The sequence below is a fragment of the Melampsora larici-populina genome (genome assembly GCF_000204055.1).
Source record: "Melampsora larici-populina 98AG31 unplaced genomic scaffold MELLAscaffold_2, whole genome shotgun sequence".
In the NCBI taxonomy this organism is placed as follows: domain Eukaryota; kingdom Fungi; phylum Basidiomycota; class Pucciniomycetes; order Pucciniales; family Melampsoraceae; genus Melampsora; species Melampsora laricis-populina.
The window spans coordinates 3461827-3483664 of NW_006768766.1; the positions used below are offsets into that span (position 1 = coordinate 3461827).

At 39.5% G+C, this 21838-nt stretch overlaps 4 protein-coding genes and 1 pseudogene across 5 annotated transcripts; 3 read left to right on the forward strand and 2 right to left on the reverse strand.

The window, feature by feature from the left end:
• Window positions 1-439: 439 nt before the first annotated feature.
• Window positions 440-1565, reverse strand: MELLADRAFT_89355 (uncharacterized protein; the record flags this gene model as incomplete). Its single annotated transcript, XM_007404502.1, has 3 exons — window positions 440-871; window positions 945-965; window positions 1032-1565. 3 exons carry the CDS (start codon window positions 1563-1565, stop codon window positions 440-442), a joined length of 987 nt encoding a protein of 328 aa, XP_007404564.1.
• Window positions 1566-2856: 1291 nt separating this feature from the next.
• On the forward strand, window positions 2857-3698 carry MELLADRAFT_70711 (uncharacterized protein; the record flags this gene model as incomplete). Its single annotated transcript, XM_007404416.1, has 3 exons — window positions 2857-3273; window positions 3351-3375; window positions 3424-3698. 3 exons carry the CDS (start codon window positions 2868-2870, stop codon window positions 3461-3463), a joined length of 471 nt encoding a protein of 156 aa, XP_007404478.1.
• Window positions 3699-3882: 184 nt separating this feature from the next.
• Window positions 3883-4524, forward strand: MELLADRAFT_59314 (uncharacterized protein; the record flags this gene model as incomplete). Its single annotated transcript, XM_007404417.1, has 2 exons — window positions 3883-3912; window positions 3979-4524. The coding sequence occupies 2 exons, from the start codon at window positions 3883-3885 to the stop codon at window positions 4522-4524; spliced, it is 576 nt and encodes a 191-aa protein (XP_007404479.1).
• A 1072-nt stretch (window positions 4525-5596) lies between these two features.
• On the forward strand, window positions 5597-11396 carry MELLADRAFT_123644 (annotated as a pseudogene; the record flags this gene model as incomplete). The annotated part of the gene is made up of 13 exons: window positions 5597-5915; window positions 5968-7655; window positions 7734-8258; window positions 8344-8454; window positions 8530-8662; window positions 8705-8775; window positions 8801-8880; window positions 8988-9338; window positions 9427-9635; window positions 9705-9999; window positions 10223-10487; window positions 10559-10637; window positions 10813-11396. Coding segments are annotated over 13 exons (4710 nt in total).
• Window positions 11397-14741: 3345 nt separating this feature from the next.
• MELLADRAFT_89359 (uncharacterized protein) lies at window positions 14742-18228 on the reverse strand (the record flags this gene model as incomplete). The annotated part of the gene is made up of 13 exons (XM_007404501.1): window positions 14742-15011; window positions 15069-15149; window positions 15247-15569; window positions 15672-15759; window positions 15828-15918; window positions 15994-16110; window positions 16153-16292; window positions 16354-16516; window positions 16585-17300; window positions 17369-17466; window positions 17542-18035; window positions 18082-18177; window positions 18224-18228. The coding sequence occupies 13 exons, from the start codon at window positions 18226-18228 to the stop codon at window positions 14742-14744; spliced, it is 2682 nt and encodes an 893-aa protein (XP_007404563.1).
• Window positions 18229-21838: the final 3610 nt, after the last annotated feature.

Here is a 21838-nt window from a genome sequence, read left to right on the forward strand (position 1 = left end):
ATTGGATATCTTCCTTTGGATAGGGAATTTGTGACGAAGCATTTAGATCTGGTGATGATTAGTTTGAAATGATATATAAATACATACATGTGACTCTTTTTTTTCTTATTTTGTACAAACAATCTCTCAAAACTTTGTTGAAAGATTTGTAGCTTGCCAGAAAGGAAAGTATCCCAATCTGCTGTGACTCGAAAGACTGTAATACATGCTAGTCAGTCTTGTGTACCATATTTGGGATGAGCTTGGCTTCCACTGTATGTATTCACTTTTGAGTGTCTCAAGTGACAGCTTTGAGTGGAAACAATTGAAGCATGAGAGTAATTGGCAGACTTCGTGCATATCAAAAACTTCAAAGATTTGAATTATATACACATTAAGATAAATAAGAATAAGGAAAAGGTATGTAGCTGAGAATGAAACATGAATATAAAATACACAACTATTTCGACGACACTACAAGATTTTTGATTTCTTCAGAGAGTGCATCTAAATCTATAACGGGCTTCATGTTTAAGGATTCCCTCTGTTCGTACGTGAGACCAGCAAGAAAGACTGCGTTGTAACAGTTCTCGGGAAGACCACAACATACTGCAGCCTTTGGATTGATGGAGGTTCCTGGAATGCGACATTGATCAAAACGATTCATCGCAAGAGCTGGAGTATCGACACTTGATTTGTAGCTGAAAGATAGACCATCTATTTGACGAATGATACCTTCATACTGTTGACTTCGCCACTTCAAACCGACCCTCTTGAATTTCACCTGATCTGGGTACCATTCAGTGTCCGAGCAGCAGTCGGCATCGGGAATGATTAGGAGAGGATCAACTTGGAGATGCCGCTTGACCGTGTCCTGGCGATATTCACATAACTATATCATCGGTAAGATAAAATCAGCACACTTTCCTAGGACTACAGACAAATACTGTAAACTCAGAACTGACCACTCTTCTCTTTCGCCCACGCTCAACATTTATAAGCTTTTCAGCTTCCCCACGATTTAATCGTATATCCTGAGATCGTCCACGTACCCAGCGAAGTATCAAAGAGATACAATTGGACTTGGTATTGTGTGATTGATTGATCCCGTAATGCTTGAAGGCTCCCCGCCGCTGTTCATAGCGCCAGTGCTTAGCCACAAACACAGCCATTGTACGATTCCAGTGATGACTGTCTGGAAGATCCCATGCGAAGGTGAATCGATGTATGTTGTACTTTTGAAGCTCAGCCATAAATTTGTTGACAATTTCTATCATATCTGTATTGTTTGAAGTGGCTGTAGCGGAAGTAAGATCTGATGCGAATACTAATTGATCTAGCATAATTTCATCCTGGGTGAGCTGAGGTAGTTGCTGAAGTTCTTCGGGCGTAGGGGCCATCGGATAGATTTTATTGAACTTGTCAACACCAAGTAATTTCCGAGTGAATGCAGCTAAAGAGCGACTGATCGCGGCATTAGCTAATGGTATAGTGCCGGCGACAGAGGCATTTAAAGATTTGATTGAGGTGGGGGGAGTTCCTCGTTTCCAGATGTGACGATTTTTTTGATGAGGCTGTGCGGGCATGATGTAGTTTGCTGGGGATTCAGAACACCAACTTCGATTAATGATTTATTGTTATATCGAACGAATTTACTTGATAACTGGAGACTAGGACTTGTACGTACCTTCTAGTCAGGCTACACTGTACTGACTCACCAAGACAAAGGAAGAATGTGAAAGGCATTTGAAGGAAAACTGTACTCCGATGAGATAAAGGGACGCGGTAAATGAACATCACCCTGGTGAAACTTGAGCGTAATCATCACGCAAATGAAATTCTTGGTTTGCTCTCGTCGTTGAGAGCACCTCAGGCGGACAGGGTGAATAATACCAGGATCAGTCCAAGAATTAATGAACATTGAAGATACTGCAATTATGCATAGACAAAATTTGGAATTTCAAAGAAATTCACACTAAGAGATAAATATAACCACAGATGAAGACAACACTTTCCCATCCACCAAAAAATGACCATACACAAGCCAATGAGCATGAAAAACTGAAAAGTAATTGGAACCCCAGTAGCAGAAATTGAGCTCAACACCAAAGGAATATAACTATCACCACTTCCAACTAATTCAAGAATCTTTTTCATTTTCTAGAATCAATTCCTGATGTTTATGTTGTTGTTTCAATAAAATTGTAGAAATTGATTGAGTTGATTCATGATTCATCAATTGATTCAAAATTCAAAATCTATGATTTGAATTTAAGACAACTTTTTGAGGAACTTTTGTAAAGTTGTGATTAGTTCATTTTACAAAATATACCTTTATGATTTATCAAAACTGAAAAAGGAAATGAAATCAGTTTAAGTAAGTATTGATATCAAATGAGAAAAATAATTGTGAGAAAAATATGTATAATGAAAGTAGAATAAATTGATTCAGAAATTTGATTTGCTTGTTTTTCAAATTCAAATTCATTTCGATTTATTGAAGTTTTTTTGATAAATTTATTTGAAGGGCCAATTGAAGTTTCCCCTCAAAAAGAATGATCAGATCTTAAATTTCCAAAAACTTTATTACTTTTTGAATCAACAAATTCTCCTACTGTTACCAAACCTGTATTTGTTATTCTTCTGACTATTAATTCTATGTAAGATTTTGTGTACTTTGTGAGTTCATACGTAAACTTTGGAAAATGGAATCAGAACTACAGTCAAACCGGAAAAGCTTGCCACCAATTCCCCACCAATTTGCTCGAGTTTTGCGGGCAAAATCGGTCAAGCTTTTCCGGTTTGACTGTATGTCCATTTCGAATCCGAATCTGATTTTGATTTCGAAACCAATACAACCAGCATCCAATATGTCATCTATATACCTGATGTCAGATGAGGAGGAAATTCAAAACACGAGAAGAACTCGGATTCATCTTTGGAATCATAAACTGAAGAAAATGGGAGACTCACTAGGGTTTCTTGCATACAAAATCAGAATCGACCCCGAATTCGAATCCCAAATCGAAATGCAATGCGAGGTCGAAATCTCTCTGAAATTTAATGCGAGGTCACAATCCAGCACGAAATCAATTCAAGTATTTGAACGCGACGTCAAATTCAAAATTGAACGCGAATTTGAATCCATCGCAGTTTCTTTCGCGTCAATTCGGATCATCCTCCGATTTTCTTTTACCAACTTCTGTCAGCAACGCACCGGCAAAGAACTTTACTCAAGTAATGTAGAAGACCAACAAGTCGCGGCGTTCTCGCATGCGTGCTTATCATGTGAAGGTAAGCTGTCAGGGTTCATGTTGGGTTTCTTGACAATGCAGGCTAATATTCCTCCACTGTCCGATTTGCTTGGTTAGATAGCCTGTTTATGCCCCCCCAAAATCGAAATTGAAATCGAAATCGAAATCGAAATCGAAATCGAAATCGAAGTCGAAATCGAAATCGAAATCGAAATCGAAATCATCTTTGAAATCATCTTTGAAATCATCTTTGAAATCATCTTTGAAATCATCTTCGACTTCGATCTCTCACCTTGTTATCAAGATCGAAATTCGAATTTGGCCAACAGCTACATCACGCAGACGCGATAGTGAGAAAAGTTGTGTGTTACAGCGTTTTGGCCTGCTGGCACTGCTCGTCTGGACAAATCTTCGTAAATCTACTCGTGAAGTCGATGCACTGTTCGATTGTCTGTATCACATCTTATCCATAAGTATGCTTGATCTTTGACTCCAGGCGACTTTGAACTCAGTCAATCTTACCTGTTTTTCTGGGACCACCTTTGAGGTCATCTTTTAGGTTTGACGAACGACTTTACCAAAACAATTGGATTTTAAAGTTTCTGTTTTACACTTTGGAATTTTTTTTTCGCATCAAGAAAAGAAAAAGATGCCTTCAGATAACAAGAACGAATCAAGTGTAAGTCATTAAGAAATTCTCACCAAAGTTCTTGATTCAAAAAACTAAACTAATCCATCAAGATAGTTATCATTTGATTTAGTAGGATCAGTTATAGCAAGTACAGTACTAGCATCAGCCACTTCAACCACTTTAAATGCCGCATCTCAAAGTCATCCAAACCAATCTTCCCCAAATCAAGCATCAATCAGTTCAAATGATAAAGAATCATTAAGTTTACAAACCACTACCATCAATTTCAAGAACTTTGTTTCGAAGAGTGATCCGATCTTTTGGTTCCAAGATCGGGTCGAAGATATATTGACTTGGAAAGACGCTTTACGAACTACTTTTTGGGCTTGTTTATGGGCTTGGTTACGTTTGTCGTTATGTTTGATCTCGATCAATCATGATTCAATACTGACCATTCTTCTTGATCCGTTTGCTTTCTTAGGTATCAATCCTATTTTCTTTATTCTTCTTCCGAATCTTGCGATCATTGCCATCTTGCTTTCTGCATACCCGAAATCAAATGAGATCGATTCCAAAGAAGCTGTTATTAATTTGAATGAACAACATGATCCTTTACCAACAAACGAACCTAAGGAAGGTTCGGTCGAGTTAGTCATCTAATTCTCCTGTCGTTCACAACTTGTGCTCGATCAAGACCAACTGACTTTGGTTTCATTCTTCGCAGTTACCTTTCTAATATGGCACGAAATTCGGTTTATCTTGAATCTTAACTTGGTCCTATTCAAAACTCACAGTCTAATTAACTAACAAACGGTTTGATGATTTGTTTAGCAAAACATTCAAATCATGATGGGATGGATTTCATTAGCATCAGATTTAGTAAATCACAAATCGTACCTTATTTAAATTGGTCAAATCCTCATTACTCTTTATCTCTCCTACACCTATCTTTAATCACCTGAATCCTTTTCTTCTTCATGGGTCCCTACATACCATGGCGTTGGGTTTTACTAGTAATAGGATAATCGATTTTCTTTGCACAACATCCAACTTTACAAAGGCTCATGATTTATTTGACACCATTACTTCCGACTCGAAGATCCATGACGGTAGTAGAAAGAGTGATTGCGAATGCGAGATCTGATGTAATCTTTTGGTGAAATACTAAAATCATTCAGATCAATCTGCTTGAACTGATTGTGTGTGTGTAATTAAACCCTTGATCTCGAAAGCTTTTGACCAATGAGATAAATCTGATGAAATGAACAGATATACTATTATCATTGTGTGCTGTTTTAGTAAAGATTCAGTTGAGATTGTAGAACAAGAGATGATCACTAGGTGGGTGGGATCAGAGAGTCTATTTTGAAGATATCGAATGAGGATGTGATAATGATATAACTTGGTCTCATTTGGTCATGAGCACACAGGATTGGTGATGGATGAATTCCTTAAATTGTGAAGATCATTTTGAGTCAGTTTTGCGTGCCAAGATTACGCATACATTTTGAATTTGAGATGGGATTTGAAATCAAGTTAGTTTTGATGCTGTTTTGAATGACTGCTGTTTTGATAACTGTAGTTTATTGACTATTCTTCTCATCCTCTCATGTTCTTCTCATCTCACCTTTCATTCTCAAGATTTTAACAATTCAAAAGATCATCAAAACTTCAAATACTTCAACATCGATCAAAGCCATCAAGATTGAAGTACAAGTCAGATGGAATCATCATGTCCTCTCATGGACCAACTCATCGTGCCTTTGCTGTCACTCATCAAAGAATCACACTCGATATCAATCTCAATGGTCAAATTAGAGCTTCAACTGAAATCGTCATAGTCCCTCTATCAGATCAGCTACAAACTGTTCATCTTCATTCTACTTCAACACATATTATCTCAGTTTCTCATCCTGCTCAACCAACTCCTTCAAAACTCGATTTCATCCTCAACGAACCACCGCCTGTCTCGATTCCTGATCCACGTTCGGTCAAACAATTCCCAGCAGCTAAACGTCATCTTTTTCAACGCGTTAATGAGAACGGAACAGGTGAATTAGCTATTGGAATTGATCAATCTAAAATCAAAAAATCGATCGAAAGGACAATTTCCACATGTCTTTATAAATTCAATTTCGGCTAGGTCTTGGATCCCTTGTGTTGACTCTCTATGGGAAAGGTGTACTTGGGAACTTGAGTTAATCGTACCTAGATCGGTTTCAACAAATGAACATCCGATCACAGTGATTGCTTCTGGTGAATTGATCGAACAAGTCGTCCATCCATCCGATCCTTCAAAAACTATCTTTCATTACTCTCAATCGATTCCTACCTCTGTTCAACATATCGCTTGGGCTGTTGGACCATTTGTGGTATCAGATCTTACCCCCAATTCTTCATCTCAGAACGGAAGCCCAGTCAATGATCAAGACGAAGAAGAACTTGAAAATCAACAAGCTGAAAAGTTTGTAGAGAATGATTCATGTAGTCAAATCAAATCACACGCCTTTAGTTTACCAAATCAAACGGCAGAATTACACCATACTTCGGATTTTATGCTCCATACTCTCACCTTCTTTACTCAAGAATACGGCTCATATCCCTACTCATCCTATAAACTTGTCTTTCTAGATATGTTCTCTGCAACTCATTCGATCGGTGCCTCATTCAACTCAGCTACCCTTACCTTGTATCCATCCGATTTACTCTATCCATCTGATGTCATTGATCAAGTTTACGAAACCAAATCTTTACTAGTTCATTCCCTCGCCAGTCAATGGATCGGAGTCAATATCATTCCTAAATCACCCTCAGATACCTGGCTTATCAACGGACTTTCCCTCTACATCACTGCAATGTATTTCAAACGGGTCTGGGGACTTAATGAGTATAGGTTCAGGTTGAAAAAAGATATGATGAGATGTGTTCAACTTGATGTCAATAAGCCACCGATGTGTCAGCCTGGTCTACCTGACTCGGTCGATACAGAAATGCTAGGATTTGTCAATCTGAAAGGAAGTTTGGTCCTGTATATCCTTGTTCAACACCTCAGGCGGTCAGGTGGAGGGACATCCTTAGGGTTAAGTCGAGTGATCCCCAAGATCTTCCTTTCGGCAATTTCAGGGGGGATGCGAGATAGTCGTTTATCAACTAATAACTTTTTAAGAACTTGTCGTAAGTTGAGTGGGAATGATATGAAATCTTGGGCCGATCAATGGATTTATTCATCAGGTTGTCCAATCTTTGAAGTTGTCACTCAATTCAATCGTAAGAAGATGGTAATCGAACTCACCATGAAACAAATCAATCGAGCCAAATTACATTATGATAATGAGAATACGAGCTGGGAAGAGAGATGTGACTTGAAGCCGTTGGACCATTTCGAAGGCCAAATGTCCATCAGGATACATGAAGCCGATGGGATTTCTTATGAACACGTTTTGGATGTCAAGGATCATTCGAGAAAGTACGAACTTCCGATCAACACCAAGTACAAACGAGCCAGAAAGTCTATCAAACGATATGCAATGACCAACCCAACAGCCGAAACAGAGGAAGAAGCAGATGATCGATTCACATGGAAACTATGGGATCGCTCTAAAGAAGAGAGAGCACGTTGGAGGGTGGAAGATTGGACCGAGGATGAAGAACAAATGATGATGCAAAGTATGTTTGAATGGATTCGGTTCGATGTTGAAGCAGAGTGGATTCGTGATTTTCGATTCGAAATGAAAGAGTATATGTGGATTGAACAATTACAACGTGATAAGGACGTCGTTGCACAGTTAGAAGTAAGTTTTTTTCTTTTGATATGTGTAGGCTTTGAAAGCACTTTGGTCTATTGTCTAATTTGTATGATCTATTTCAAGGCGATTGAAGCGTTGAAACAATTACCTTCAAATGTTGTTTTGAGTCATCTGTGTAAGACTGTCTTGACTCCGGAACACTTTTTCAGGATCAGGATAGGGGCGGTCTATGCTCTTGTATCTGTTCGTAGTTTTACATCTCTCTTTCTTCTCTGTTCGACTACTATTTCACGTCATCATTGTCATTGCATGTTTTTTGGTCGCATACCAAAAATGAAGGCACCCTGTACCAGAGGCATTCTTCATATAACAAGTGCTCATCCAATGAAAACTATGCACCACAAGATTTGTATCATTCTTCATACTTTAGTTGACCTTATGTTTTTTTCATCTTATGTTTGATTACTATATACAAAAAATCAGTGTGTTACGAGACAATGCAACTACCTTGGCCTGTTCCATCTATTGAAACTTTTTCAAACTCGATACTGCTTCGCACCGCAAAAAGAGTCGGCAGATCCTTTCGAAATCAGAGCAATTCCAAAGACCAATCATTTTGGAAATCTAATTGAATGCTTTTTACGCAAAGTAAGTGATTTATCTTCAATATCTAGTCTGAATTTTCATTAGCCGTAGAAATACAGTTTGACTCAGTTGGTAAAATTCCTCATAGGCTATCGTCGTTGCTTTATCGAGAGTTCGAGATCATAACAATACTTCACCGATCGTCTGTCAGCAGTTTTTCCTCGACCAACTGACTTATAATGACAATTCAATGAACCCGGTCAGTCTTCCAAATCGATGTCCTACATCATATCTGGTGGAGTAGAATGAAACTCATGATACATCTTTCCTTTAGTATTCAGATGTGAATTACGTCTCAACGCTGATTTCGGCTATGACGGACTGTTTTATGCATAGTGCAGAAGGACCGTCACTAGACAACGGTAGTGAACTCTTTGGGATGTCATTGAAGAAACGATCGCAAGATGGTAGTCTTGGTCGTTGAAATCTTTGGGCCATGATTAACGAAGTCGGACGGTGTTTGGTGATGGATCGATTGGTACCATCTTATCGGAACTTGGTGACCATGGCGGTTATCGAGGTTAGCATTTCATGTTTCTCAATAGACCATGAAAGCTAATGAGTACGAATTCGATCAGTCTAAATTGAAGATGATGCTAGCTAGTTTGATGCCTGTGGATATCATGTTCTTTTTAGCTTGTACAAGGCGAGTTTCGAGATTTGATAATTAGAAGAGCTTCTTGAGCCACATCACTGATTTCACTTTCAATATTTGTCCTCGATCATCATCAGACCTGGAAATTATCCACCGATTCGGATCTTTGCTTTCGATTGTTTACTTCTCTTACGAGCTTTTCAAGAAAAGGCGATTGTCAGATACATGTTTTTGGTGATGAGAGATGATAAGTCTCTATTAGTCAAACGAAGATTAGCAATGGGTTTGGTTCAATGTTTACCAATCTTAGTCTTAATGGAAGAACTTGCGGTTGAACCCAAGAAAGGTGGATTTTCAATTATAGATGATCCTACTGAAGTGGCTGCCAAAGCGAAAGCTAAATTTGATCATAAGAACATTACTAAGCTCTTAAGGGCTGAGGTTGGAAGAGCTTTGATCTTGAGAGATTGTATTGTTTCTGTTATGTTGTGAGTCTTTTCATATTTCATTCTTTTGTTTCTTGTTTGATTGTTTGAATCTCCATTTCTGATGTGATGTAATTTGTCGTTATTTCAGAGATCCTAATGTGGATTTAGATGTACAAACACGTCTAATCAAAATCTCAGAGGTATTATTCAAACCATCCGACGAATCAGTACCACCCAAGTTGGCCTTGGAGATACCCATGAATGTTGAACCCTCTGCAGAGATATTTACGCCTATCTTGCCAAAAATCAAGATACCAGCACCTTCTAGTGCGATTGAACCCATGCCCATGGAGAAGTGTAAGCGGATCTGTTCTGGAAAGGCATCTTTATCACGTACTTATCACCCTTTTTACTTTTCCATCATAGTATCATCACCTAGAATAGTCATCAAGGACCGGAGTCATTTGATGGGTGAACCAGAGATTATCGTTCAATCAGGAGCCCCTGCGTCTGGGATCGTACAACCTGAAGGTACACGAAAATTGGTTGAATTGATCAAGAAGCCTAAACCAGCACCCAAACCTAAAAAGTTTCAAGCTTCAGGAATGACCATACCAGATCATAAGCTTTGTCAAAGTATCTTGAAGAAATCGGTTTCGAACCCGTTGGGAGCTCCGTTTAGGAAACCTGTGGATCCTATACGACAGAATGCGCCTGATTAGTGAGTGTGATTTTGGTTTGATCTCTTCAAACGGTGGAGATGATCTGATCATCCCTAAAACTGACTTGATGTGTGATCTCTTAGCTTTAATATCATTTCACGGCCAATGGATTTCAAGACGATGAGCAACAAATTGGAAATGGGTCAATATCCAGATTGAGAAGCTTTTCGAGATGACTTTAATCTAGTGATTCAAAATTGTAAAACATAATTTGAATGATAGTCCACTCGTACTCAAACATGCGGAACCTATGAAGACGATGTTCAACAAACAATGGGAGCGATCCGAAAAGACAATGAGTGCAGTACAAGCCAAGGGGATCGGAGGCGCTGGAGCCGGTTGGAACAAGTCAATGGACCCTAAGCCAATCTTAGCTTCTAGTATTGCTCCTCCACTTGCACCTCCACCATCATTTGCGGATTTCGCAGCGGGTGCTCCGATGATTTCAGCTCCACCTACGCTCCCGCCACCTCAGACACCTTCTATTGTGAGTCCAGAAGTGACTCGACCATCTGGATTGAAGGTCGTCTTGAAATCATCACGAAATACGAATCCCAGTGGTTCACAGTTGGCTGCACCAGCGCAAGACAGTCCGACCATGCCACCACCTACCTCAAAGACTTCATTAAAATTGAAGGTATCTAACTCGGTTGGACGTTCTCCTTCTACTCCTGACATTCAGGTTCATTACCTACCTTTGTACTCCCACCACCACCTACCTTTCCAGTGGTGGCACCTAATTTCCCGGCTCCACCACCACCATCGATCTCAGAAGCTTTAACTAGCTCAACTGTACAACCCGACCCATCCAGACCTCCGACTGATTTTAGAAGACGGATTGATTGTTGGAGGAGAAAGAAGAAGGAAAGTAGGAAGAAAGGTTTATAGGTTTGGAGTCAAAGTGCCTGAGTTGAAATCAATTAAGTTTGAAAGTTATTTGATTAGATCAGATTCGATGTCTTTACAACAAGGATTAAAGTATTCACCATTTTTAAATTTAGATGAAGTTTTACCTAGCACTTCATCGTCAAGTTCGTCTTTAAGTGTAGAAGAGAATAAGAAGCAAGGAAACGTGGTACAGGATGATGATGAGTTTGGAAAAGATTGGATCGAGTTTGATCCAAGGTTAGAAGAAATCAAATCATTGGTCACCAAGAGAGATGAGTTTGGGATGAATAGTGGGTATTTTGATTTGGTTGATGAACTTGAAGGTTTAGAGGATGAAATGAAGTTAAAAGGTGAAGGGAAATCTTTAAGAGGACTTATGTGGGAAAGAGTGGTTTTAACTAAAGAAGAAATGAAAGATTATTGGGTGAGAGAAAGATGGGGTCTAGTGAAATGGTGCATGATGATCAGTTTTTCTTTTTGGATTGAGTTGGGGGTTCTTTTGTTTTGATTATGTGCTTGTTTTTTTGTAATTCTTTAGTACTTGTAACATTCAATAACAATTTTGATTATAAGTTTTAAGTTTTCTGGTGATTCAATATTTATTAAACCTTACCACTTGATTTTGATTATCAATTGGATCATCAAAAACCAAAGGATAAAAATGGTTCAAGAATTTATTTTAATCAAATTATTCAGAACAGACAGGGGTGATACAAACTTAACAATATAACAACACTTTAGTGGTAATCTTAACTCAATCAGATTAGGGGCAGAGCTTTTATCAAAAACAATGGATTATTTTTTATTTTTTGGATTGGCTGTTTTTGGTTATTTACTTGTTTTATTTATCTGAATTATGTATGTACATTAGAAGTGGGCATGGGTTCATCAATCAATTAACAGCATAAAGGCAGGTTTCAATTTCATCATCTCAAGATTCATTTATAGTCAAATTTCATCCACATAGAGTTTGGTGATGTTTTTACAGCTTGTCCTAGAAAGCTTGCACCATTTTTTTGGTTTTTGGCCTGTTGTGTTTTTGTGTGTATTTCAACAATTGGTGACATACAGCAAGCTACCACATGGATTGAATCCATATTGGTAATTTCACATTGGATCATTGTGAATTTTCTCTTCCTCCTTCCCAATGGTCTATTTGGAGTACTCTGCCAACATCAAAGTTGTGGCACACCTCAAGATGTATGGAGAAGATCTTGAATCATTAATCAACAACTTGATAAACTCTCTTGACAGTTTTTGACAAGATGGATGGCACTCTATATGACCACCTATTCTGTATTAGCCACCAATTCTATATGGAACCCAAGGTGCTTCAACAATACTCTCAGCAGGTCAACAAGGATTTATTCAAGAGACGCTTGAAGACATCCCAACCTTTTATCTTGATGAGATTGCTGACTGTCTTCAAATTCAAATTGGAACCCTGTTCTCAATATCTACCCTTGCAATTGGAATCCAACATTGTCTGGTCCTCACTCATAAAGTAGCACAGACTGTACATCCCAATGAGTCACCAATACATCAAGTAGAGTACCTTTATGAGGGTTCAGAATAAACCCTGATGGTCTGTTTTTTCTTGATGAGTTTTTCTTTTTGATCATCCCACTCTCATTCCATCAAGCTTAATGATTTTTTTTTGTTGATAGAACAAGGCGCCTTTGCAAAACAAGACTCTATTGTAAGTATTCTTGAGCTACTCAAGGTCAACACAATGAGCAACTTTGATGGCCTACCAACTCCAACCAATTCACTGTACTACCAGCAATTTCACTCATTGGATTGGACTCTCTTCAAGTCAAAGAGGGATCTTTCAAGAGATTGGACTTTGCAATATATCTTGAAGATAATTATCTGGTAAGAAAATCTCAATAAATCATCTTCCTCTTTTCCTTGATCTTAGATATTCACTGATATCCAACTGTTCAAACTTGTCATATCCTTTAATCAATCATCAATCATCTCAATTGGAACACATCTATATGAGATCCTCAATAACCCTTGTGGCTGCCTTAATCTCAATCACTCTTGCCTTGTGTGGTATTATCCAGTATATTTTGGTATGTTGTTTTGTAAAAGACTTGGGGCCCATTTGGAAATTTTGTGTGAAAAGTGTTACACAAAAATGCTTTTCTTCTGGAATTTGTTTATACACTTGACCAAATAGTCGACCTACAAGGTCAACAAAAATTCTATTGACCTCTTGTTGACTGGTTCACTGTTTGGTAAAGATCACAATCATATAACAATTAATATATGGAATTCATTCTTGATGTTCTGAACATCACTCACGGTTCTAAACATTGTCCATAGCCATCATAAACTACACAAATCATCTGTTTCCTTGAATGGTCAGCTGACTGTATAGAATCCAAAATCAAAAAAAATCCAAAGGAGATGACTGGTACAAGACTAGCACAATAATTTAAAACTAGAATAAGAAACAAAGAATGCTCAGAAACACCAGAGCAAAGTAAAAGTAAAGAGCTTAATTGAAATGAAAAAAAATAAAAGCGGAGTGATGGAACAGAAGGAGTGTGAAGGAGGTATAAGGACAATATCAAAAGTATGAGGGGTGAAGTTAAAAAGTTGATTTAATTTGTCAGTTCAATCAACAGAGGAGGGGCAAAAAGTGTTTTTTGTCTGATAAACAGCCTTTCAAATATATCATGATACATGATTTGTTTTAATGATCATTCATTGTTGCACAACATCACCTCTCTTTTGAAAGCCATGAAAGATTTTGAACAAAGAAGAGTTTCTGGCTTTGCTGGTCCATAACATAATATACAGTTTTACAAAATTTGCCAAAATGGGCCCTAATGTTTTCAAGTCTATTCTTTGCTTGGCTATATATGTAGTATACTCCCATACTGGCATTTTGTCAAGGACAGTACTAAACTGCAGTACTACCAACAGTGTATTATAATAGTAGTATCATGGTACCCTTGCTTGTCCAGCCTATTCTTGTAGTTTACTTTGACTTTGTCAGTCATGTTTGTCTATCCTTGAGCTTACTGCATACATTAGCCTTTTAATCTATTATTGCAAATTTGAGTTCAGGTGAATGGTTCTAGACTGCCTGACACAATAGGTTCTATGTGTGTTGGGTGGGTGGCACTCTGAACATAAACACTGGCCATCAAATCAATCATCTAGAACAAATTCACTTTGCAAGCTTGAATATGAAGGGGATCTGAAGGATTTTCTATTTAGTTCTTATTGAGTCTTGAGATGATGACATTCATTTTCACTACAATGATTTTCTGCAAGCCAACCAGACTGGAAATGTACTGACAACAGTCAAGGGCCTGTTACCTTCAAGTATTCCAGTCACCACATACATCCAGTAAAGCATCTGATCACATCATATTGCTTACTGCACTTCAAAAATATATTCATCCTTGGACCAATTTATTGAATTTATTATTTGACTTCACAAGTCAAAGATTATGGAAATGGCTACTTTTCTAAGGAGTATCTCGAGTAATTACATCTTCTGCTGCAGTGTGAAATATTTCTTCCTCTTCTTCAGGAGTTTTGTCCCGATATCGTGTAGAACAGAACTCATATCTCTTGTTATCTTTACTTGAAGATGTGAAGCTGAAGTGTATCTGATTTAATTCGCGTGGGAATCATTAGTTGATAAACAATCAAGATAAGTATGAAGAACTCAATGGACTCTTACCGAAAATGTAAACCAGCAGAAATTGAAAGATCAGCTTTTAAAACAAGAGCTAATTGAGCCAATAAACCTTCTCGACCCGGACTAGCATGTGAGATGAGTAATCTTGTCTCGGTCGGATCGTAAACCCTTTGAGCAGTATCTACGACTTCACCAATCTGTAACACACTTGTCCACATCGTACCTTGACCACCTGCTATTGTTGCACCACCTTCTATCAAATAACTTATGAGGAACAATAGCACCACCAAGCCCAAAGAGTCGAAGACGAACAGCACCAATTACTAAACAACATGTAGTAGCTTCATCTAGAACAGTCAAGTTGGGAATCGAATAAGGCGAAAGTGAAGTCTTGGAATCAAGTGGCTTTGTATTCGAATTTGGAACCTTGAGAGGAGAAGGACCAGCAGCACCAACGGTCTGATACGATCCTCTCAGTTTTGCTCATCGTCATGAATACAATATGGGGGAGCTTACCACAATGATTTCATTGGATTCGATGAGGACAACAGTACGTTTATTGGGTGTGTGTGACGAGATTGATAAAGTTGACTTCAACTGACTTTGAGAATGCTTAGAAGATCGATGACACCTGAAGACTAGTAAAGGACAAAAGTGAGTATTGGGATGATCGTCACGAGCTGACATCGCATACCTGGGTACGGAAAAAGCCGCGGATCACATCGTCATCGTCATCCCTTTGTGTGCTATTCATGTACGATGCAATTACTTGACTAAGAAACGTCGAATTGGGTCTCTGAGACTGAGACAAAGCATTTATCTTTAGGTTTTGGTGAAGCCAAAGCGCATGAGTAGCCGAGAAAAGTTCAGCGTTGCTCATGAGAGTCCTTTTGCAAGCTCGAGATAACCTGTTGAGCATCCCTGTGGCGTTAACAAATTTGATTAGAGTATGTAATTGTGATGACAGGTCGGAAAGCTGTGCACGAAGATCCACAATTGGGGGTAGATTTTTAGCGCCTAGTTTTTGTGACGGGCCAAAAGCACAAAATGAGTATCAGCCTAACAGGCAAATTGCGGAAGTGTGCAAGTGGAGACGTCCTGCTGAAGGAAAAAGCGCACTGGAGCTAAGTATCTCTTTGCTGATTTGTTTGGCTGCAGCGCCTAAATCGTCTTCAGCTTCAGCTTCCAGAGTGAAGGCAATCGGATTCTGATATATGCCGACGCAGACGAATTGATCAGTTTAAATTGATAAATCCTTGAAACAAAGTAGATCACCTCTTCTTTATCACCAAAGAAGATAGCCTGATCAAATTTGGTCTTGAGCTTGAAAGTTGCCCTGTCAAGGCGCTCCTCAGCAGTCAAGGGCCTGCGATAGGACCAAAAGCGATGAAGTGATAAGAATCGATCTCGACAAAAGTAGCACAATAAATGGGATGCTCACATGGGTCTCTGAAGCTCAGATGGGTTGAGTTCTATTTCCAGAATCCCGCTAGCAGTCGTCAGAACTTTCAAAGTAGGAAATTTCTCTCCACTTTCACCCACAGGCTGAATACTCAGGCTTTCTGTACCCCCTCCTATGATTCTGTTGGTGGCTCCTCACTTCAGAGATACCATCTGCTCAAGATTTGTCCCGGGTGTCAATGAGACTGCAATTACACGTCCTGGAAAGCAGATGAAAGCTGCTGGTCCACCATGGGGTAGAGAGAGTGTTGGAGCAGTCTCAAGCCGAGGATCCGGATACTGCGAGGTCACATCTTATGAGTTATTGTCGCTATATGCATCCGTAAAAATATTGGCTTACTTCACGATGCTGCAACTTGATCGCATGAGTCACCGTGGGCGACGCGGTTGTCGATATGATATCTAAGATGATAATGGCATATGATCTTGGCTTGATAGAACTCAAGACTTCAGGTAGCTCTGTTGCGTCGACGTATGAGACCAGGATCGCCAAATCACGGGAACTTCACACGCGCCAACTCAGTATCACAATGCGGATTGAAGGTCAAAAAAGCGTAAGAGGTGGACTGACTATGTGACGCTGAGGTCCAATAAGCTGAGGTCGATTTGCTCTGCCATGGTCAACATATCAACCTCAGAATACGGCACCAAGTTTTCCAAAATGATCGGCCTGATCTCGTAGTCGGAAAGCAATCGTTCGCCGCTTCCACTATGACCCATCCTCCATCTCTGAAGGGTTCCTCTACCTTCCAGAGCCCATATTTCGCCTCCGCCCATAGTCGTGTCACCCTCCAAAGCAGGCCCGATAGCCAAAGCAGTGACGCCCGCTGCGGGATCATAGGTCTGTCCCCATCGCATCAGAGTGCTGATCTTGCTTCCCCAGGTTTGAGCTCGCGACATAAGACTGGAGGTGACAGTTGGACGACCTGTTGCACCGGGAGAAACTGCGATACGAAGCAGGCGCGAATGCGAAGTAGCGAGAACGAACGAGTAGGGACTTGAAGGTAATGGCTGAAGACATCGAACCAATTCAGCGTCATGTAGCTGGACTTGTATCGTTGCGAATTTTTCTACCCCAGAAAGAGCCAACGAGAGCGAGTCCCATGCCCGAAGTTCACCTGTAGGAGACACGAGTAGCAAACCAGGTTCACGCCGCGTATACGTAGATGTGCTGCTGATTGAGATCAAAGATGCCAGAGGTAGCGGAGCTAAGGTATTGACCAGAACGGACTCAGTCCGTGAGATTGGACATGGGAATACATAGCACGTTGGAGGTGCTGAGGTGCGCTAAAAGCCCAATTGGCTCAGCCATTGTCAGCCAAGTTCATTAAGTGCATAGAGAGCAGGAAACTGACCCTAACGAAATTCCAGACATGACAGGCTTCCCGAGACCAGACATAAGCAAACCCAGTGGAATGATCGACATGTGCCTTGAAGGCATCTAGGTTTAAATCTTAAATAGGTACGATGAAACAATATCTGTCATTGGCTTGAGATGTTTGATTGTTGGAAATTTGTGATCACTCACCGGATCCAGATAGCATCTGCTCAACATCGCTTGGGAGTTGACTATAGGCTGTAACTACATGAAAATCGTCTTGAAGTAAAATTGATAGGCCATAGGTTGGTTGAGTCACTTGTTTCAATCCCTCTTCCAACACGATTGTTTGTTCTTCGGTAATTGACAAAGCCTGGAGGGTATGAATTCCACGGGTCAGAGGGGTCATAGACCTGTTTCTTCCGTTGATTGTCGCGCTATGAGGCATGCTGCCCTTTCTAGATTGACCACTGTGAGGAGCAAGAAAGGTTGTTGGATGAATCGTCGGTGAAGGTTCCGCCGCGATACTAGCACCGGCAGAGCTGAGTCTGGATTGAGCTCGAATTCCAGTCCGCTTCCTCGTATGAGGCCCAGTTCCTTTGTTTGCGTTTTGAGAGAACATCGTGTTGAGTCTTTCGTCAATTTGGATCTTGATGCGATGGCTCTTCACAGTGAGCACTTCAAGTTCTAGCAGTGTTCGATCGCTGAGGAGCGAACATTTTTGATCAACGCGAGACAAGTTCCAAATACCTGGTATGCGGTACTTCAGCGGACCCAATACCGAGGAGTGCTGAGGTCATTCCCGCCTGAGTGCGAACTCCGGGTCTACCCGGGTCGGACACGCAGCTAGCCGAAAAACCCACATTGATGAATGCAGAATTGATTTTGCAACCTCATATGCCGGCGGTGCGGATGAGCTAATTTATTTACAAGTCTACTGCCGAGGTATCGAAGTTGTTCCGATAACTCGAAGAATATTAGGATTTTAATATTAGCTGATTAGATTGTTACCAGCAAACTAGCTGATGAATAACGAACTGCTAAAGGTTTCCAGTACTCTCGAGTACGTGAAGATAATCCTTACAAGACTCATAAGAAATTGGCTCATGGTTTTCAGAACAAGTTAAAGAATTTATCCAGATAGAAGATTCAATTATTAAATCTAGAATTAAGGTTGAGATTTATTATACCATACTCACCTTAACTAGTAATTTTCAGTATTTTGGATTTCCAAAACTCTAGTATTGTCGGGGTGAGAGGGATGGTTTTTAAAAGAATAATTGGACTAAATTAAAACATCTAACAAGTCTTGTAAGGTGAATATGATGATGTTTGATAACTTTGTTAGATATTTTTAAGATCAAAACTTTTTTAAGATCAAAACTTTGGATGATAGATATGAAAAGATAAGCGGATGAGAGGGGAAATACTCTCATATGATCCATCCAGTTTGCCTATGGAAGAACGTGGCTATCATCGTAGTACCAGCGGGTACGATCTGCCTAGTCTAGACCCTTATATTGTGCTAGGTCTGGCCTGAGTTACAAAATTAAAATTCTCAAGATAGGTCTATTCCATTAATGTGGATTATAATTCAAGACACTGCATTACCCATTTGCATAAATAAAAAGTAAAAATATTGCATCACTCAGTTGACCGATCAAGTCTTCTGAGTCATCTTGGATTTTGAAAAGAGGCCTATTTTACTTTCAGGTCACAAGAAATCTTTGATGAGCAAAATCACTTCGTCAAATCACACATAATACTCCAAAAAACAAATAGCTCAAGAGGTCTTGTAAAACTATCATTCTTGACTAGGAAGACAAATGAGCCAATAACTTTCACATGGGATGAGAGATATCAAAGGATTGACATAGAGAAGAGAGAGCAGGACCATTGACAAAGAAAATTCATTGAATCACGTCTCTTGATTTTCTTGAATTCGAATCGATTGATACCTAAATAACATTACCACTTCCCACTTTTTGCAAGTCAAGAAACCAATGTAGAAAAAACTATCACTGTATGTCTAGCTCGTCAAAACAAGAATGCAGCATTTAGTGACTCACATCTTCTAACATAGAGGATGCCGATCCACCTGGGTTTCTAAACCAAATGCAGCTCCTGGTTTTTGATAGTCTTGAAGCCGGTGTTCCAATAGATTGAGTAGTGTTTGTGTTCTGATGGGTCATCCAAGCAGAATTCCGATTGAATATCGCTGAGCAAGTCTGATTTCGTTTCCTAAGAATATCTACATAGCTCAAAATTAATATCTTCTCGGGCAATCTATCCCTCGAGCTTTCCAAATTTAAGAACATGAGTGGTTATGCTGAAAGAATCCATAGCACGTGTCACCAATTTTACATTTTTCAAGTTGATGATTTTGATCAGCATCTGTACATAATTGAGTCCGATGAGGTGTGATAAGGATTGGGTGGTGGATTGGGAATGAGAACGACTTTGATCCAATCAGCTGCTGTCACAGCACAAGAGGTGGAGTGCTTGATCGCCATCACGTGCCCAAGTTTCATCCTGTGTGAAGCATCATACCATCAGAACGAATTCTACGACAGGGTTTTGCCCATGGTGTCATTTAATTATGATTATTTACCTGATCCGATCACTTTGGGTCGCAAGTATTTGTCCATTTTTTGCCATGGCTGCTTTCCTGAACGCCCTAGCCTAGATTCCAACATATATCTTGGAAACGTTTCAGTCTATAGTTATATGCCTTGGTAACCAATCCAGTTAGATTGGTTAATATGGGATTGCACCAGTGCCCAATCATGCCTAATCGATAAGGGTCTGCTCCTGTAAGCACCCTGGAACGTTTTTTTAAGACCCTGAGCACTGAGTTCAGTGATTAAAAAGCAATCTCTCATGGCCACCATCTTTTTTTAGACCCTGACCACTGACTTCACCAATTGAAAAGCGATTCTCTTATAGCAACCATCAGTTTCCCCTCAGACAAATATACTCCTTTCTGATAAAATTCTTTCTTGATATTCTCCTTGATATACTATGACTGTTAGCCTTTTAAATTCTTTCCTTTATGCTTTGAAATCTTTCCTTTAGTGCTTCCGTACACCTAGGAAACCTTTCAGAAATCTTTCCTTTAGTGCTTCCGCACGCTTAGGAAACCTTTTAAATAAGCTGTTTTGAATTCTATCCCTTATGCTTTGAAATCTTTCCTTTAGTGCTTCCGCACACCTAGGAAACCTTTCAGAAATCTTTCCTTTAGTGCTTCCGCACGCTTAGGAAACCTTTCAAATAAGCCGTTTTGAATTCTTTCCTTTATGCTTCGAAATCTTTCCTTTAGTGCTTCTGCACACCTAGGAAACCTTTCAGAAATCTTTCCTTTAGTGCTTCCGCATGCTTAGGAAACCTTTTAAATAATCTGTCTTGAATTCTTTCCTTTATGCTTCGCAATCTTTCCTTTAGTGCTTCCACACACTTAGGAAACCTTTCAGAAATCTTTCCTTTAGTGCTTCCGCACGCCTAGGAAACCTTTCAGAAATCTTTTCTTTAGTGTTTCTGCATGCTTAGGAAACCTTTCAAATAAGCTGTTTTGAATTCATTCCTTTATGCTTCCTTTGAAATTTTTCCTTTAGTGCTTCCGCACACCTAGGAAACCTTCCAGAAATCTTTCCTTTAGTGCTTCCGCATGCTTAGGAAACCTTTCAAACAAGCTGTTACAAATTCATTCCATCATGTTTCCTCCAAAATCTTTCCTTTAGTGCTTCCGCATGCCTAGGAAACTTTTCAGAAATCTTTCCTTTGGTGCTTCCAGGTGCTTAGGAAACCTCTCAAATAAACTGTCTTGAATTCTTTACTTCATGCTTCCTTTGAAATCTTTCCTCTAGTGCTTCCACATGCTTAGGAAAGCCTGGTTAGGAAGATGTTAATTCCTACAATTACGGTTATGTACTTTTCTTTTCAAAAAATTTGTCAACTTATCCTTCTTTCAGCATCTCAGCACCTTATTAAACATTTTCAAACTCACCTTCAGATCCCTTTCAATAAGGTCAAAGCAAGTACAGCACAACGCGCAGCTGCAACGCATCATGTTGACTATTTTACTAATAGACTGCTCAGTACGAGTACTGTGATACTCCATCACCTGGGGTTGGCTTTGAACCCTACATGCAACTTTCTTTCTCATTGGCACAGATTCGTAACCTCTCTATTACCTGTTGATCCCATGTCCACAAATAAATCCATACCTCTGAGCTCAAAGAATCCATTCTACAAAGTGGTTTAAAATCCCTTTATACCTCCCCATCCTTCAGATTATTTACAGAAAGTTTACCGGGACTCATTAATATTCTATTCTTTGCTGAGAACCATACGTAGCACAATTGAATACACTACAGATCTTAAAACCATCTACCTAAAGACCGGTATTTTTTGCTTATTCTTTTCTTTTCACTGTTCCGGCTTTCCATCATGATCATGTCTGTTTTGTAGTTACAGCGCTTGTGATTTCATGATTTACGCTCCGTTTAGC